The 19,235-nt window shown below is 45.9% G+C and overlaps 1 protein-coding gene across 11 annotated transcripts in view; it reads left to right on the top strand.

The window, feature by feature from the left end:
• The window catches only part of ADPRH (ADP-ribosylarginine hydrolase), a 108,524-nt gene that overhangs the window by 6,282 nt on the left and 83,007 nt on the right, over positions 1-19,235 (top strand). For 3 of the 11 annotated variants that reach the window (XM_069225719.1, XM_069225724.1, XM_069225727.1), the window contains exon 2: positions 5,728-5,801. The exons of 3 other annotated variants lie outside the window; for them this stretch is intronic. In XM_069225719.1, coding sequence (XP_069081820.1) covers positions 5,728-5,801 — 74 coding nt within the window. Of the gene's footprint in view, positions 1-3,452; positions 3,503-5,727; positions 5,802-19,235 lie in introns of those variants that run through there. 5 more of the 11 variants (XM_069225720.1, XM_069225725.1, XM_069225728.1 and 2 more) reach the window with 5 other exon arrangements.

Raw genomic sequence — 19,235 nt, 5'->3', positions numbered from 1 at the left:
ACCTTATACCAGATCCAGGCAACCCTTATTAGTTAGTGAACAGTGTCTGGGAAGCCAGGGCTCTCTAGTGGTAGTTGTGATGAGCAGCCAACACTTATCTAGGAGGAGTGTAAAGCACTTGCGATTCCACAGTAGTCGCACAGCAACTTATCTCACATGAAAGAAACCACACAGTGTTGCAAAAATAAAGGTACTTTATTACAGTAACACTAAGCTAGATTACTTATGGGCAGTCCTCCAACTGGAGGCAAGTATACACTATATACACACAGTAAGTACTAGGAGTTAGCATAGAAAAACAACAAGCAATGGCAAGAAATAGCAGAAAATAACTAGGGCCCTGTAGGGGGGGCCAAAGCATATACTAAAATAGTGGAAGACAAAGTTAGGTCCCCACCCAAGGATGTGGAGTAAATAGTAGGGACCTGCGAGAACTTGAAACCCCAAGAGGTGAGTAGTTAGAGGACCCCCAGCAACCAGGAGAGCTTAGGTATGTTACCTGGTCTCCCCAGAGACTAACAAGGGGACTTGCAAGAACAGGACCAGTCCGGTGAAACCCAACGGTGGATTCTGGATGAAGAGGACCTGCAAGAGAAGGGGACAGAGTCCAGTCCATGCAGGAGTGTCCAGGTGGGGCTGGAGTCACTGCCCACCCTTCTGTGGAAAATGATCTGGGTCGATGGTGGAAGATTTAGGTCAGCTGTGGAGCCCAGGAGCTGCAGATGAGTCCCTGAAGTCATGCAGAAGCTGTCCCACGCTAGTCACTGGGTCAAATATGGGTCAGGAGGACCACCAACAAGCCTTGGCAAAGGCAAATTCAGGTAGTAGAGGATTTGCAGAGCTGAAGTGGACCACCAAGGTCTCTTGGAGGGGAGTTGTAACCCCCAGAGGCAACCCACTGGCAGCAGGCACAGTAAGGTGCAGTGAGGCCCAGTCAGCACACCTGGAGAGGAGTCCCACTTTGTAGGAGCAGCAGAGAGGAGACTGTCCTTGCAACGATGAAGTGCTGGAGGCCGGGGCTACTTGGAGCCTGAAGATCCCTTGGAGCAGGAGTCAACAAGCTTTGGTTGCTGTAAGAGTCGAAGTGCACATGGATTCTGTCCTGCACGGAGAGGAAAGGGCTTACTGTCTCCCAACTGGATAGACAGCAGAGAGGACCAAGAGGACCACTCAGAACCACCACCTGTGTTGGGAGATCCACGCAGTTCCAGTGGAGAGCAGATCCCAGCAGCCGGATATTGTTGCCTTAGGTGCCTGCGGATGCAGGGGAGTGACTGCTTCAATCCAAGGGAGATTCCTTCTTGCTTCTTTGATGCAGCTGAAGTCTTGCTGACCCCAGGGGATGCACAGCTGTGGAAATGTTGTAATTGTTGGAAGGAGACAGAGAAACAATGTTGCAAGACGAGGTTGTCTCAGGGGTTGCAGGCTTGTTTGGTTCCTGAGAAGTCCAGCAGGGGTTCTCCAGGAGCAGAAGAGGTCGATGCAGAGGAGTCCTGGTGGAGTCATGCATGCCGAATCTAGGGATTAACCCACAAGGACATCCCTGAATAGCTCTAACAGTTGGCTTGGTTACTCAGCAGGGTGACCACCTATCAGAGGGAGTCACTGACATCAGTTACCTGTCCTGACCAACCAGATGCTCCCCGGGTCCGCTGCACATCTTGTTTTCCAGGATACCAGAATCAAGTCCCTGGGGTAACGATGGACATGGGAGTGGTCACTCCCTTTTCCTTTGTGTAGTTTCAAACCAGAGCCAGGACCATGGGTCCCTGGACTGCTGCAAATCAGATTATGCAAGGAGGGCACCAGATGTTCCCTTCAAAACAAGCCAGTGGTGTGGGGAGGCTAGCCCTCCCCAGCATTGTACTACCTATTTCCAAGGGAGAGGGTGTTGCACCCCCTCTCCCACAGGAAATCCTTTGTTCTGCTTTCCCCTGCTTGAGCTGGTCAAACAGCAGGAAGGGAGAAGCCTGTCTGAGGGGCTTCAGCAGCATGGCTACTTGCAAACCATGGAAGACAGGTAGGATCAATACTGGGTGCAGAAAGGTTAAAAAAGCGATATGACGCGGACTGTATGTCCACGCTCACAGCATGGCTGCATCATAGAGCTGTTTGGGGTCGAGCCTGCGAGTGCATGCGCTAGTGTATGCGTCTCACATGCGAGACACTGTTGTGTTCGGTAAAGGGCTTGGAGCCTGCCTGTCTCTCACCATTTGTTGGTTTGCCTGGCACTCTTCTTTATAGCCTCATAATTTGCCAAGACATGTCTGGCACCATTACCCTTCCTCTGTGTGGAACAGAGATCAAGCACTAATTGATTGAAACTCAATTAGTGCCCGTCCGCTGCTCCCTACGTGATTGAGGTAGTATTTCGTTCTAACTTCCAGTGCCCCCAAACAGAAGGCTTGTGACTGGCAAAAGCATGCCCAGCAGGACAAACAAAATTGCAAAGTTTTATTTTTTAAAGCTAATTTTATTTTATTTAGTCGTCTTTTCTCAGTTTTCACTCATGTTTTTTTTTATTAAGCTTGTGGGTGCTGTTGCCAAAAAATGACAACTTGTTTGAAATATACGAGACCTATTACAATGGGAGGGAAAAGCAACAAAGACAAGGGGAAGGTTGGGGTTAAGAAGCAACATGGATAAGAGGGGACGGGGTTGAGGTGGAAAGGAAGAAGCAACCGGACTGGAAGAAGAAAATAAAAAAAGAGGTAACATATAAAATAGCACCACATTCAGCATGCCAGCAGCAGAAGGACCCTAATCAAGATGAAGCTATCTGTACATGGTCCCAACTCCCGAGGAAATAAGAGGAAGAGAACATTGTATGGCTACTCAATTAGGAGGCAAAAAATAACAAATTGAAAGCCCACAAATGGTAAGCAATGTGAGGGCTCGAAGTCACTTGTATATAATAGTTCTTGCAAGCGAGAGCACATGCAGCTCATGCACTGTCGCAGTCGATACCTAAAAAGGTCTGTCTAAGGATGCTCTACATACCACACCTACCTGTGCCCACTCGGGAACATAAACGTTAAATAACATCTCAGAATGGACAGCCCATTGCAGTCACCAGCTAAGTGGGCTCTGATCCTAAGAAAGACAATCTGGGGATCTGCGGAGGTGTTCGCAGCTGCTAGATTCTGAAAACCTTAAACTGTGCACTCCTTGCTTCTTCACCCATCATACTAAGAGCTAACACGGTTCCAGCCACACATCCTAAAGCGTAGCAAGCTGCCCACCGGGTGAGAATAAGATACAACACCACACCACACCAGTGAAAGAGTTAAGTTGTTCGAGGTGTGGCTTACTTGAAATAGAGCGAGTGACTCATTTTCGAACGTAGTACTGTAAAATGTCTAGCAGGGGGCGCTCACACCATTCGCAACCTATGTTTCAATCAGGAACAAAAGAGAAAGCGGAAGCGTAACCTAACACATGCCGGGCGCTCTCTGCTGTGGAAGCGGTACATAGACGCTCCCTGTTGGAAAGGCGAATGAGGGTAAAAGCTGCTTGTCCGCCTGTCAGTTTTTAGACTGGTCGCATCGTGAGATTCTTGGCTAGTGATCCTTTATTGCAAGTAGGTGGAGACAGACGGCTGATAGGGGAGTTGACTCCCGAAATACTCAGGGACTTGGGTATATGGGACATTGCGTAATCGCCCCTTTTCTTATTTGTACATAGGGCCTAACATCTTGGACTACTCGTTTTCAAAGCGCTACAAGTGTATAGAGGGGAAATGGGCAGCAAAAGAAGGAATACAGCCCCCATCCCGGGTGTTCATTGGAAAGAGTGTATTTTTAGAAGTTGTTGCACCGCTGCAGCAGGGAACAACGTACCATGGGAAGGTAGTGGGTTTGAAATCGTGGCGGGGAGGAGAGGGAAATGCTCAGCGAAATTACCAACCCGAAAGTGAACACATGTGTATATGTTGTTTCTGTGCCTGGCATGTTTGTGGATCATTGCATGGCTCCATTTCTCACTCGGACTCATCCCAAATCCCTTCGACCATTTTCATCTCCTAAATATCTCTGCCTAAGCTCATCCCTCCACCTCCACATCTAACTCACCAAACCTCACTCTACCTCTGTGACCTCCCACACAACCCCACTAAATTCTCCTGCATTCATCTCACTCTGCTACTATGCTCTCCCTAACCCTTCCACATCCTCTTTCCCCTCCGCTCCCCTTTTATTCATCTCAAGCCTTTGGATTGAGTAAATGAAGGATAAACTCCCAATTAACACTTCTGGATTTCTTTCCTCCTCCACCCCTCCATTACTCCAGTCAATCTAACTAACAAACTCTCATATCCGCAACTCAAATTAACTCATAATAATACTAAAACTGTACTCCTTATTAAATTATACTAATCCATCACTAATTCTTGTTGGATACCGGAGTAGCGTGCTACTCATCGAAAAGCGCTTCGACGCCTCGTCAGGGGTAGTAAGCGCTATATAAATACGATTACAATACAATACAATACAATACAATACAATACGCTTTAAGTAGAGTTACCTGGCCTGTCAGCACGACCTGTATCTTCCTTGACCCATCAATTGCCCGTTTTTGTTTAGCTATTCTTTTTCTGGGCTTCTGTAGCGATAGGACATGATCCGCAAAACAAAAGTTTATTTTCTTTGTCGAATGTAAATACGTTTTTTTTCAACACCGTACACAAACGCACAATCTAATTTGCTGTCTGTTACCTGGGAGTGTTGTCTTTAACATTTACCTAGACGGTCACGTTAGATTCACATCCAAAGTCTTTCTAAATTCAGGGACATTTCCCCATTCGCAAAACATCAGGAACATTTCCCCATTCGCATTACATCAGGGTCTGGCACATGAGAGTAGCTGATAAACCGCCTCAGATATGCACCGGGACCCAAGGAAGATGAAATATTAAAAGTTACTTGAATTAGATGCATGCTGGGAATGCCAAAAATGAAGTGGGCATTTATACACATGCTACTGAAAAGTAACAGTCTCCCAGGATTTTTAGAGAGTAGAGTCTGAAAAATTCACCTGACCACGGGAACAGATGTGAGGCTGAGCCAGGAAAACATGTTTGGATCAAGGGATGAAACATTTGAATCTAATTCACGGGTTTGAAAGGTGATTACAGCTAGAACGTAATTCTTAGGAAAGGGGAGAGTAGGAATCATGTTAAAGTTGAGGACTGAATTAATAAACTCTCAAAACTGGGTTCAAGGCAATTGGATATATGCACGACTAAGAATAGATTGGACTTTTTTCCAGTTTTGGGGGAAAAGTATGGAATTCTTTAAATAGTCTGTTGAGGGGATTTTGACCCATACTTAAGTGTTTGATAACCTTAGTCTGTATTTTAGTAATTGGTAAAGCGAATTGCATTCTGGTACTCGTACTACGTGCATAATAGACACATGGGTACAGGTACCAGAGTTCAAAGAAGAAAAAAAGCACTGACTGGCTGACCTACTTACACAGGAATTCTTAAACTTGAGAGTGGTGCCTGCGTGTAGCCTGCAGGTTATTGGTGTAAATCAGAGTGTTTCTGAGGGAGGGTTACCTTGTTTATTGGTTTAAAAATAGGCCATCCAGCCTTTCTGCCTTAAAATTGAAGTTTTCTTTCTCTCTCTTTCTCTCTCTCTCCTCCCTCCAGTCTTGTCATTTTATTGAACTGTGTCATTTCTCCTCTTTCCTTTCTCCACACTGTCTTCTGTGGCTTCCCGACTGAAGTGCTCTCTCATCTCGTCTTTTACTGATTTTCCTCCTCAGTCTGCCTCTAAAGCAGTCCACACATGCAATTTCAGGTGAGCGCACGCATCATTCTGTTGTTTTTAATTTTGCTTGCTCCCCATTGCATATAAACGTAATTTGCCCATTAGCTTTACATCAGGACCAGGCACTTTAGATGTAATCAATAAACCGCCTCAGATATGCACTGGAATCCAATTAAGATGAAAAATTAAGTTATTTAAATTAGCCACATGCCGTGTTCAGCCAGATCATCCTTTGCCATTAGTTTTTAGAGAATTGCATAAGGTTTTCACTTTTCAGTTTTGTGCCAGATGTTAGTCTCAAGCTTCCTTATTTAAATCTCTTAAAAACAAAAGTGATTATGGACAAACCTCTGCAGGAGCGGCTCCTTTGCTATGGCGAAGGAGCGTTGCACCACTGGCCTAGGCAGAAGCACAAGAATAAAACAATAGTTTTCTTTCATTTTATTTTTCTGCTTCTGGCTCAGCAGTGCACCGAGGGGCGGGTCCCTGCCACTCAGACCAATCCTGGCGCTGCTTACATGCTATGATTAGCATGTAAGCAGCGCCAGGATTGCAGGGGAGCCTGTGCGCAAGAGGAGCAATGAACGAGGCTGTGGCGTCCCTGAAGGTAAGTTCAGTTTATTTTACTTTATCTTTTCATTTTCTCCCATCCCTGTCTGCCCTCCCCCCCCCTTTTTGATTTGCAGTGGCCGCCGCTGCCTCCCAGGTTTCATGTATAGTAACTATAGACCCGAACAGCTTGTTTGGTGGTCTCTACTTGCACAAGGTAACACAACAGTGTTCTGACACTTCAAGTAGGCCGGAGGGATTACTAGCTCAGTAACCTTGGGCGCATTAGAACCAGCGCAGTAACTGCTGCAAAATTATTACCAGCACAGTAAATGATAGGACGTTATTACTGGCATGATCACTATGTAAAAAACGATAATGGCTAAATAGTCGATGGGGGCTTGCTTCCTTGGATGTTAGCACCTGGATGGATATCATTACTGGTCGGAAGGCATGTGTACTGACACAGTCATTTTGTGGACATAATTACATATTACTTGATGGGAGAATGGAGACTGGCAGTTTAGTTAATAGCACGAGTAACAGCACAGCAACTGATGTCAGCATAAGTACTGGCAGAGTAACAGATAATGATTTGATCACTAACCATTAAATTGATGAGGGTTACAATGGTTATATAAACATGGAAAGTACAATCTGGGACCAGATTGTGAAGAACCACTGACCCAGAAACTTGAGAAGCATGATTACTGAGATCATTATGAGCACAAACTGTCTGTCGGACACGCCTGGGTGTTCCATCGCTATTGTACAAGTTAGATTTTATTGCTCTAAGACATTTTAACATGATGTGACCTCATAAATATACATTTTTTATAAACATATTTTATTGATTTTAGACATAGGTATAACAATATACTTAGTGCAAGAGTACAAAATAACAAAGTTCCACATCGCTTCCCTGTACCAGGATCTACAGGAAAATCAAGAGAAATCACCACTGTTGAGTTCATGCCCCCGGACCGAATGGGCAGGCCAAAGTAATTACCCCATTATAGATCAGATTTATGGGGCATACCCTGGCGATATAGATGGGCTCTTCCAGTTTGGCGCACCAGTCCATGCTGGCCCTCGACGCAGGCAACATTGGGGGTTGTTGAAGGTTCCATTTGCACGCTGTGTTTCTCTTGGCTACCACTGTATCTATGCCCAGGAGTGTTTAGTACTCTCGGGCTCCCCCTACATCATCTAGGAGGCCCAATACAAAATTTTGGGAGTCAGCTCATTAGGTTGATCTATTACTCGAGAGACAGACCAGGCTATCAGCTGCCAGTAATGGGATACAGAGGAGCACTGCCACCCCATAGGGAAGAAATCAGCGTTTGGTAGGGAACAGTGAGGGCAGCAAGGTTCCAGGAGCAGTTCTGCATGGCAAAGCCTTTGGAGCATGAAGTATGCAGGTAGTGTAGCTGTATCGTGCGTAGGAGTGTATGTATGGCAATTTGACAGGGGACCATACATGCTGCCCGCCATTTTGTGTTGTCAAGGCTGCCCAGCCACTGCTCCCACCTATGTGTCAGCGTCTCAAGCACCTCTGGGGCATTGCAGACCAGAGTGGTAGATCTGAGAGGCTTAACGTTGTCAAGTCAAAGATGGGCCAGCGCCAATTGATACAGTGGGTCGCTCCAGCCCCCAGTCAGCCAGTCATTGATAATAAAGAGTTGGGGTGCCTAATAATATAGTCGGATATCCACCACCCCTAACCCATAGACTGACATGCAGAATTTAGCAAAGGCACTGCGGGGAGCTCGGCCACTCCAGACAAAGAAGCAATGCAGCGCCTTGATCTGAGTAAACCAGGAGTGAGAAATGTGGAGTGGGAAGTTTTGCCGCACATATAAGATTCTCAGGACTATGATCATTTTAATGAGTTCAACTTGTCCTACTGCATTTAGGGGGCAGTTTGTTTCAGGTTCGTAAGCTGGTCCTAATAGCAGACAACAAGTGACTAAGATTGAGGCTGCATTTAAATCCTGGTAATGTGGCAATGTGGATGCCCAAATATTTAAAGCTGAGATGGCGGATTGGGATGTTTGATTGCCAAGACAGTGTGGCATGGTCATCATGTATGGGAACTAGGAGTGACTTGGTACGGCCTGAGGCCTCCTCAACACGCTAATAATGTCTAGGATCATTTGATCGGATACGTTAGGGTCTGTGAGAAAGAGGAGAATGTCATCCGAGTATTTTAGGATCTTGCCCTTTAGTGTCCCACTCCAGCCTCATCCTCGCACCTGGGCATCGCACCAAATGATCCTAGCCATGGGCTCCATGGCCAGAGTGAAGAAGAGTGGGGGGAGGGGTCTGGTTTTGTGTCTAATAGGGAAGGTGCGTGATTGTACCCGTTGATAAGGACCTGCGCCTCGGATGCATCATAGAGGACTATGACATGTTTCTGGACATTGAAGGCAAAAATCATATATTGGAGGATTAAGTTCAGGTGATCCCAGTCGATCGAGATGAGCGCCTTCTTAAAATCTATGAGTAGAAGGACGGTAGAGTCAGGTACTTCGTGAACGTGGGCCAGTGCCATGTGGACACGTCTGAAGCAGTGCTGAGTGCTGCAGTTGGACATGAATCGACATTGATCTGGGTGTATTAAGGAGCCCAGGACTTGGTAGTGCCTGTTTGCCAGGGCGTTGGCAAAGATGTTTATATCTTTATTTGTCAGAGGGATGGGGCGATATGACGCAGTGTTCTGGGGGATGTACTAGTTTAGGAAGGACCAAATATTGTGGCTAGATTGAAGTGGGGGGAAAAGAGGCGAGTCACTACCGCTCCATTGGAGAGTTTGAGCAAGTGGGGAACAAGGTTGTCTCAGAATTTATGGTATTATTCAAGGGGAACTCATCTGGCCCAGGGGTTTTCTCTGGGATCAGTGAGTGTAGAGCCGCTCAGATCTCGTCAGCTGTCAGCAGAGGCTCTAATTCCCCTTGTTGGGACCGAGCAAGACAGGGAAGTGGGACGTCTGCAAGCAGAGGGTGAGTTATTTGTCTCTCTGCCACATTGTGCTTTGTGTATGTAAAGGGACTCCTGAGGAGTCTGTACTGGAGGGGATTAATCTAGTGCTGGGGTCTCTGGTGGCAAGGTATTTAAAAAGTTTACTGCTTTTGTTACCGTATTCATATGCACACTGGACAAATTCCCTCCAACATTGGCAAGTTTCATGGAAAGCACATTGTCACAGTGATACTCTGTAGAGCTCGAGTTGCCAGCATAGGTATTTGGAAGTGGCCGTGAGGTTTTAGTCTCTAGATGTAGCATGCGAGAATCAGGCTCCACCGTGTGGGCAACTCTGTCCTGATCAGTGTATTTCAGATATGTTTTGGCTACTCCTCTAATGGTGGCTTTGCCGGCTGCTCACATGGTACCCACTCGTTTCAACTGACCCGTTATTTATCTCAAAGTAAGATTGGAGCTCTGTGTCTAGAAGGTCCGCAAATCGACAATTGGTAGGTAACCAGATGTCGAGACGCCAAATTGGTCACTTGTAGGACACGGGGGTCCCTAAGCAGAGCAGAAGTGGTGAGTGGCTACATGCTGCTATAGAATGTTTTAAGGACTTCATTACATTCAAGTTCAAGAATTAACTGCTATGTGACAGCATTTGACAAAACTCATTATTCTGATCCAGTATGGCCTGACATCAGTGATATTGGTGTATAATCTGGCATATACTGAAATGTTTTTCATTTTTTTAGGTATAGGGCACAGCATGACTTCTGTAAAAGAACTGTTAAAACTATTTATGGAGGAGATATTGCTAATACATTTAAATAACACAGGACATTGCCTTGTGGAAAATTGCAAATAGAATTCCACTGTTAATCAATCAGACCAGAGTGCTATGCCAGCTGGAAGATTTTTTATTGCACCAACAATTCCTCAACAGTCAAAGAGTACTCCAGAGAAGAGAGATCAATAGTATTCTTTGAATTCTGATAATGTTGGGCAAACCACAGTTTCTGAATCCCTGAAAATGTTCTGCCCCTGTTCATTAACACTCAACATAACATTTGATTTTCTTTTTGAACTTACGATAATTTGCTAGAAGAGCGCCTGATCTGTGTTTACTCCCCATAGTATCTAGCTTTTTGTTTAAGTAAATAGCCGCAAGTCTTATCTGTGGAAGTTTTATTGAATCATATTTTAGAATGAATAAACCCTGCTAAATCAGCTTTATTATTTTTATACTGTATAAGGTATATGTTCCACTTTTGTGATCTTAACTGGAGTAGCTAATGAATTCCTTTCATCTTTCTTCTTCTTAATAGAAACATAGGCCCATATTTATACTTTTTTAGCACCGCATTTGCGCCACTTTTTGGCGCAAAAAATGACACAAATGCGGCACTAAAAAAGTATGAATATGTGCCATAGCTTATTATAAAGTTCATAGAGGCAGCCTTGAGAGCATCCCAAGCAAAATGAACTGATGTGTCTTCTATCATATTAAACTAAAAAAATACTTAAGATATTTTTCATAGCCTAATAAGAAATCACTTAATAAAGCATTAATAATCAGAATGTTCCAAAATTGTTCTAAACACTGTGTTACAAAACTCTAGATACAATGATTTGGGCCTTTAAATATTCATGATACATAGATCAATTTTATTTACTTTGTTTAACCACAAACTGTCTACCTTAAAAAATCTTATTCTTGAGAAACATGAGTTATGCTTAAATGTTAATTACCTCTCCATTATTGTTTCCAGAAGTAGACGAATAAATTAAGGTGGTCATTAAGAACATGGCGGTCTGGACCTCCACGCCGGGAGTGGCAGTCATTACTGCTAACGGCATGGCGGTCCAGACTGCCATATTCTGAACACAGTAGTAAACTGGCTGCAAAGCAGCCAGTTCACTCCCACCCACCGCCAGGCCATATTTGACCGCTGGGCCGACTGTGGGCACATTCGACCCGGCGATGGAGGACAGACTAGCGGTGGGATTTTGATCCCACTTCCACCATTTCCACCAGGGATATTCTGGCGAGATATGGGTGACAGGAATAATCGTTCCTGTCACCTGTATGTGACATGCCAGCCCCCCCCTTGCCACTACACCTACCTGTCCCCGCAAGCCCCTAGATCTGCCTCACCCCGAACCTTCCACCCCGAAAACCCCATGTAGATCCTGACCCTCACCATCCCCCACCCCCGCCCCTACATACAGGTCCCCGCAAACCCAACCCCCCACATCAACATGCACCCATTCACCTACATGAACACACGCATACATGCAGTCAGACATACATCGCCCCACACATACACTCACGCACACCCCCATGCACTCACACACTCACCCCTCTTCCCCAGTTCCCTGTCGGACAGCACTTACCTCTTTCATCACACTGCTCTGGGAGGGAACAGGCTCCTTGGATGCTGCTCTGCCGCCTCTCTATACACCGCCACGCCTATAACTGCTTCATTATAGGCTTGGCGGTGTATGGTCTGACGTGGCGGTGAGGGTGGAGCAGCATCCACCCCCGGCACCAACTTCAAGCCGCCACTGGTGGTCTTCCATTGACCGCCGGCATGTTTGGCGGCGGGCATCCCGCCAAGTCCATAATGAGGGCCTAAGTCTCTGACCTTTTGTTTCTTTACTTGACAATATTTTTGTCTGATAACAAGGTACAATATTAAATACTTTAAAGAAAGTTAAAATATAGGTAAGCCGAAAAAAAAGAAAGAAAGAGAATAAATAAAACAAAGGAGCAACTACTCCCAACTATGTTTGAGATGAAGAATAGGTGGCTAAAAGAAAAGCCAGAGAAAATACCACCAACAGAAAAGAAGACAGCAACTTGAAATAATGAGAACACAAAAACTGATACCATTAAACTGAAATGAAAGACACAGTTATCAGAACACGATTTCATAGCATGTGCACTACGATCTATTTCTTCTACTTTATATTGTTTACTAAAATCCTTTGAGACGCCAGGATCAGTGTACATAGTAACTTTTTCCCTATAAGTAACCTTAATGAAGCATGGGATGATGTACAAGACCATATCTTACATTCATTACCTTAAGCTGCAGTTGCATTGCTAGTGGCCATTTCATATGATTGGTATTTGCATTTGAAGTATTGCTCAACCACTCATGAATCTTTTGCAACTTGTCCGCAAAGAGGACAACACCGAAGCTTTAGACCCAGGCAGTGAGCTCTTTGTAGGCTGAAAGGAGAGTGAGAGTCTATTTGAACAATTCTTGGTACTATTGTTTGTATAAGGACGTCAGAGCCTCCGGACCCTCAGGAATACCATATATATATCTGAGGTTGTTTCTTTTATTTCTTTTTCCCAAGTCCCCTGTCACCTTTTTAAGCAACTATTTCCTTGACCATATGAGAGACACCGGGAACGGAATTATCAATATCACTAATGCTTTGTTTTGGTCAAATGTAGACCATCTCTCCACCATTCTTTCTAATGTAGCACTAGTTTCAACTACGAAAGGTTTTACAGCTCTTAATTTCTCTATAAAGTCATCCGCAGTCAGCGAAGGTGGAGTTTTAGGAGCGGTATCCACATCATTCTTTGGTCTTGTGACTGAACTTGGTATGTTCAGCTTCTTAGCAACCACTCTTAAAGTGTGTGTGAAGACGGAATCAGCACACTACCTTCCATTTTATCAAGGGCTCCACCTTTTTTCATGATGGGAAGTATTATGTGAGGAGAAATCAGTCTGGCGGATTCAGTCAAGAATGACACACATTTATTAACAATGTTTACTCTTTTAACCCTTACCATGAAGTGAAGAAAAGCCAATTAGCAGTCTAAAAAGTTGCTAAAGGTCAAAGGCTTATATGCCTAATGTTTATAAGAGAGTTTGTACTAATATTAATCCCACAGATAAATGTGGACTCTAAAATAAAGCAATAGGAACATTTAATCAAGATGTAAAGCATGAATATCCTATTACACAGCCACAGTGAGGACGATCGGTAATGACCAGAAATAATTTCTGTTAAGGAGTCAATGCCCCATTTATACATTATCTCACCCAAAAGATTGTGTGAAAATAAGTTTAGATGTACACTCCAGAAGCATCCATCCATTAAAAAAGGATGTTATAATGGCAATTAAAATTGTTAGTCTGCACTTGTAATTTGTTTGAACTACATCTCCTCAACATCCTAAGCCGCAGACAAAAACACAATGATGGCAAGTACTGGCTTTGGAGAAGTGGGTTCTGGATATAGTTCAGGCTGGCAACTAGCTGGAATGTCTATCTCACCCACAATTTCCTGTTTACATCAAAACACTAATGTCCAAGGAACTTATGAAAAAGCAACTTTTCATGTGTACAGTCCTTTCTACAGAAAGGTGCAACTGTACCAGTTCCACCGATGGTCAGATAGCATGATGTTTATTCCATCGTTTTTGTAGTTCCAGAGCCAGGTGAGACATTCCATCCTATCCTAAATTTGAAATATCTGAACAAATATATCTGTATTGCATTCAAAATGATATCTCTCCAGCAAATAATTCTATTGATTTCAGAGAGAGACTTGTTAATGACATTAGATCAGTAGGACACATATTGTCACGTCCCAGCACTTCAGGATTGCTAGACATTTCTTCATTTTGCAGTGGAAAAACAAACATTTTCAATTCAAAGTGCTTCCTTTCAGCCTCACCTCTTGACCGAGAGTATTTACAAAGGTACTGGCTCCAGTTGTAGCTAATTAATACTTGCAAGGAATGTGTATATATACTTATAGTTAGATGACTGATTAAATGTGACATCTTCTTTTTCAAAGGCTCTAGAAGATGTTCAGATAATCCTTTCATCCCTGGGTTTCCTGTTAAACAAATTTAAATCACAGCTAATACCAACTTGAAAGAAAAAATCCATCAGAACATTGTTTGACGCAGATTGAGCCACAGTCTTCCTGTCGCAGGACAGGGAGGGAAATCTACAGTTGCATCTTTGTCAACTGTTACAGAAGAGATCAGGTCAGTTTGTGAACGGCTGAGAATCCAAGGGTTGATGTCTGCTTGCATGGTGGTAGTGCTGTGGTCCTACTTCCATCTCAAACCTCTAGTACCACATGTTCTAGTGCACTAGTCTCAAGCTTCATCAAGTTATGAGATGGAGATTCCAGTCTCTCCAGAACTGATTCATTTACTTTTGCGGTGGTTGTCTCTCCGGAACATGAAAGGGAGCACAGGTGGTAGAACCCTTCCCAGTAGCATTAACAACAAATACCACTGAGTGCGGGCAAGGCACCACCCTGGGAGATGATGAAACACTGGACAGTTGGTTGCAGGAAGAATCCCTCAATTTATCCAGTTGAAAAGAGCTGGCTGCAATTGAGAGAGTTCTGCAGAGTTTCGCAACTTGACTGTCAAGCAAACCAGTCCTAATCAGGACATACAATGAAGTTGCAAACAATATATAGAAACAGTCAGGTGGACACTAAACCGCCAACCTTTGCACTTCTAGCCAGTGAGAGTCTGTCTTGGGCAGAAGGGAATCTTGTTTTGGTTCTATCAGTTTACATTCCAGGGGCATACAATCTCCAGGCAGACAGTTGGAATATTCCTTCCTTTATAGAATTCCATCTCCACAATCAAGCTTTTTAGTGACAGATTTATTTGCCCATTTAACTCTCTAGGCTTGTTTCCATCTTGTTTCAGTGCCCTGCACTTCATTTTTGTATGGAGATGCATTGTCGGAAAGCATGGGGACAAATGCCCCTTCCTTGAACCCAGCAAATGCTACATGCCTTATCTCTATTTCCCCTGCTCTCGCGAATGCTTCAGAGGAAATAGATGACAGTAATTCTAATAGCACTGTTCTGGTTGAGCAGACCTTGATTCCTTTTATTATGCCAGTAAGGAACTTAGGGCCAGATGTAGGTAGCATTTTGCATGGTGCAAACTGCGAAAATCGCAGTTTGCACCATGCAAAATGCGCATCGCGATGCTCATTCCCATTTTGCGAGTCGGTACCGACTCACAAAATGGGAATGCGACTTGCAAATAGGAATGCGACTCGCACCGCAATGCTAAATTGCTTTGTGACCACAAACGCTGTTGCAAAGCAATTCGCAGTTACCACCAGTGTCACACTGGCGGTAACCCATTCGCAAAAGGGAAGGGTCCCCATGGGACCCCTTCCCCTTTGTGAATGTTGCCAAAAATGTTTTTTCAGAGCAGGCAGTGGTCCAATGGACCACTGCCTACTCTGAAAAACGAAACCAAATGGTTTCGTAATTTTTTTGTATTGCAACTCATTTTCCTTTAACGAAAACGGGCTGCAATACAAAAAAAAAAAACTGCTTAATTTAAAAAGCAGTCACAGACATAGAGGTCTGCTGTCTCTAGCAGGCCACCATCCCTCTGGGTGCAGGGAATCGATATGGGGTCGTAAAGTGCGACCCACCTCATTAATATTAATAAGGTGGGTATTTGCGACCCCAAAGCGATTCACAGACGGTGTCTGAGACACCGTTCTGCATCCGAATTTGCGATTCGGAAATTGAGAGTCGCACTGACTCGCAATTTGCGAATCGCAAATTTGGAAATTGCTACATCTGGCCCCTATTTCCTTCTACCTTTCTATCTGAGTCCACTGCAGTATCCAGTCATATAGTTCAGACAAATATGTCAGATAAGACTGACGGTTTGAAACTGACAGGGCTGAGTTGCAAAAGCTAGGTTACTTAAGAGAAGTAACCTGTGCTATACAGGCTGTAAAGAAAAATTTGACACTCCATGCTTATGCTAAGCAGAGGAAAAGCTTTTGCTGTTTGTGCTTTTTAGAAACTGGATTTCTGGTTGGTGGAGGTATGCACCATGTCCAAGCAGGAACCACAATTCTGTTTAGGGTAAGTCAGACACACACCCTAAATTAACTTGCGCTTACCCCCTGGTTGCTTGGCACAGAGCAGGCAGGCTTAACTTAAAAGGCAATGTGTAAAGTATTTGTGCAACACTTGAAATAGCAAAACCGTGAAAACACCTCACAAAAAGATACCACACCTAGTTAGAAGTATAGATATTAATGTAATGAACAAAATGACAACCATCCAATAAATGTAAGTCGAAATATGAAATTTGAAAGATTATGGACCTCATTACAACCCTGGCGGTTGGTGTTAAAGCGGCGGTAATAAATATGGAATTATGACCACGGCGGAAACCGCTCAGACAGACAGCCACTTTAACACACCGACCGCAAGGGTGAAAGCAACAGGCACCACGGCGGTAAACGCCAACAGCAAGGCGGAAGACAATGTTCCGCCCAAGGTAATATGACACACCTATCCGTCAACTTTTCCGGGACGGTACCAACGACATCAAAAACCTGGCAGAAACAGAACACAGAAGTGAAACAACTCACCTCTGGAGACTCAGGGAAGAACCACACGGCCGTGGAGCCCGAGCTGCATTTGTTCTCCATGCTCATCTACCTTCTGCTCCATTACGAACACCTACGCCGGCGAAGACGACCACAGTGAGTACTTCCGCCTAGTACACAAGGGAGGGGGGGAGGAAAAAGAGAGTGACACACACACACACACACAACACACACCCACATGCACACAAGCAGATGCAGCAACATAACATATGTACCCCGCACCCCTCAGGAATAATGCAAGGACAACACCAATAGATTAAAGTGAGTGTAATAAGATGAAATAGTATAAATACGTGCATCTGAATAAAAAAGTATATACATATTTACAAATGTAGGGACACTGCCCATTCCCCAATGTCCGTGAGCCACAGGGCCACATCACATAGTCCAAAGCCCCACCTTACTCTTGCAACAACACGGAGAGAACACTGCAGGGGCATCAGGTTGAAAATAGACAGGCATCTAAGGGTGACAGAGAATGGGGGGGCACCTCAGCCGGAAGATAGTACAACGCCATTGGTCCTGGAGGGGCAACATGCCCTGTACTTGGTCCTGGGGGGGCACCTCAGCCGGAAGATAGTACAACGTCATTGGTCCTGGAGGGGCAACATGCCCTGTACTTGGTCCTGGGGAGTGCAAGGCCACAGTCTCTCAAGTGGGTGACTACTTCCACTGGTTCTGGAGGGGGCATTATGCCCAGTGAGCTTCATCCTGGGAAGGATGGGGTGAGTGGATGGCTTCTCCACTGATTCTGGAGGGGGCATTGTGCCCAGTGAGCTTCATCCTGGGAAGGATGGTGTGAGTGGATGGCTTCTCCACTGGTTATGGAGGGAGCAGTGTTGCCAGTGATGCAGATCTTTGGGAGTGCAAGGTCACAGCCTCTCATCTGGGTGTCACACCCACAGAATTTGCTGGTGCCAGGCCGCACAACAGCCCATGGACGCAGGACTACTCACTGTCCGCCAGCGGTGGTGGTGCTGCTGGTGGAGGTGCTGGCGATGGTGGGGGGAGGCTCCAACCCATCCCCTGCAGCTTTGGACGGCTGCCCACTGGGGCTGCTGCTTCTGGTGGCGGGCTGGTGGAGGTGCTAGCAGTGGTGGGGGGAGGCTCCAGCCCTTCCCCTGCAGCCTCGGACAGCTGAACCACCATAGTTGGTGGTGGGGGCTCCGACTGAGTCCCAGCACCATTCCTCTTGTCCTTTTTGCCTCCTGGTGCTGACACTTTGCCCTTCCTGCCAGCAGCTGGGGATGGCTCCTTGCTCCTTTTGTCAGCATCTGGGGACTGCTCCTTGCCCTTCCTGTCAGCAGCCGGGGATTGCTCTTTGCCTTTCCTTTTAGCAGCTGGGGGTGCCTCCTTGCCCTTCCTTTTAGCAGCTGGGGGTGCCTCCTTGCCCTTCCTTGCAACACTTGGTGCAGGCACCCTTTCAGTATAGCTGCCTGGTGCCTGGGATCCTCTCCCACCTGGTGTAGCTGTGGACACTACTGTGCCCGTGGACTGGGTGGCTGAGGTGCTTGCTTGGGTTTTGACCACCCTGGCCTGACGTGAGGGACGGGGGAGGGCTAGGGAAGAGGTAAATGTTAGCGAGGAAAAGCTTCTTAGGGGTTGAGGGGAATGGGGTTCGGAAGAGGAAGTTGGAGGGGGGAGGCTAGAAAGAGGGACAATGGCTGCCATAAGTGAGGAGGCCAGAGCCAGGATTGATCTATGTTGGGCCGCCATGCCAGTGTGAATGCCCTCCAGGAATGCATTTGTCTGTTGCATTTGGGCTGCCAGTCCCTGAGTGGCATTCACAATGGTTGACTGCCCAACAGAGATGGATCGCAGGAGGTCAGTAGCCTCCTCATTCAGGGCAGCAGGGCTAACTGGGGCAGGGCCTGAGGTGCATGGGGCGAAGGAGATGCCCACCCTCCTGGGTGAGCGGGCAAGGGAAACTCGCTGAGGGGCGGTTGGGAGGGAGGTGCTGGTACGGGGGTGGCGGCTGTATCTGTAGCTGGGGTGGGCAGAGGGGTGTCCACCACCACCAGGGAGCTTCCATCGGAGGAGGTATCCCTGTCCGAACCGTCCCCTCCAGTCACCATCATGGTGCTACCCTCACCCTCCGTCCCACTGGTGCCCTCACCATCAGTGGATTCGACCTCCTGGGTCCTGTGGGATGCAGCTCCCTCTGTCGCCGATGCTTCTGCTCCTCTGCCAGATGATGCTAATGCACAGAAGGACAGGGTGACAAAACAAAAAGAGGGGGAAAGAGACAAAGGATACACTTGGTCAATGGCTGCACCAACACCACTGTTGACGTACACGACACACACACACAGAGAACAGCCTTACGCACTAGGCAATGCACTACCAGTCACAATGCTAGTCACCAGGCCATGGATAGGGACACCTAACGCCAATTGCAGCATACCTGAGACCCACAGACCCCTGCCCAGTAGTGGATGCCTACTAGCTTGGTTGGAGGAATTTTGCATCCCAACCCTGCCCAACATGGGACCTACTCTGCAATGTCAGGCCTGGC

This window comes from Pleurodeles waltl, chromosome 3_1, assembly GCF_031143425.1.
Source record: "Pleurodeles waltl isolate 20211129_DDA chromosome 3_1, aPleWal1.hap1.20221129, whole genome shotgun sequence".
In the NCBI taxonomy this organism is placed as follows: domain Eukaryota; kingdom Metazoa; phylum Chordata; class Amphibia; order Caudata; family Salamandridae; genus Pleurodeles; species Pleurodeles waltl.
This window is presented reverse-complemented; position numbering and strand designations above follow the sequence as displayed.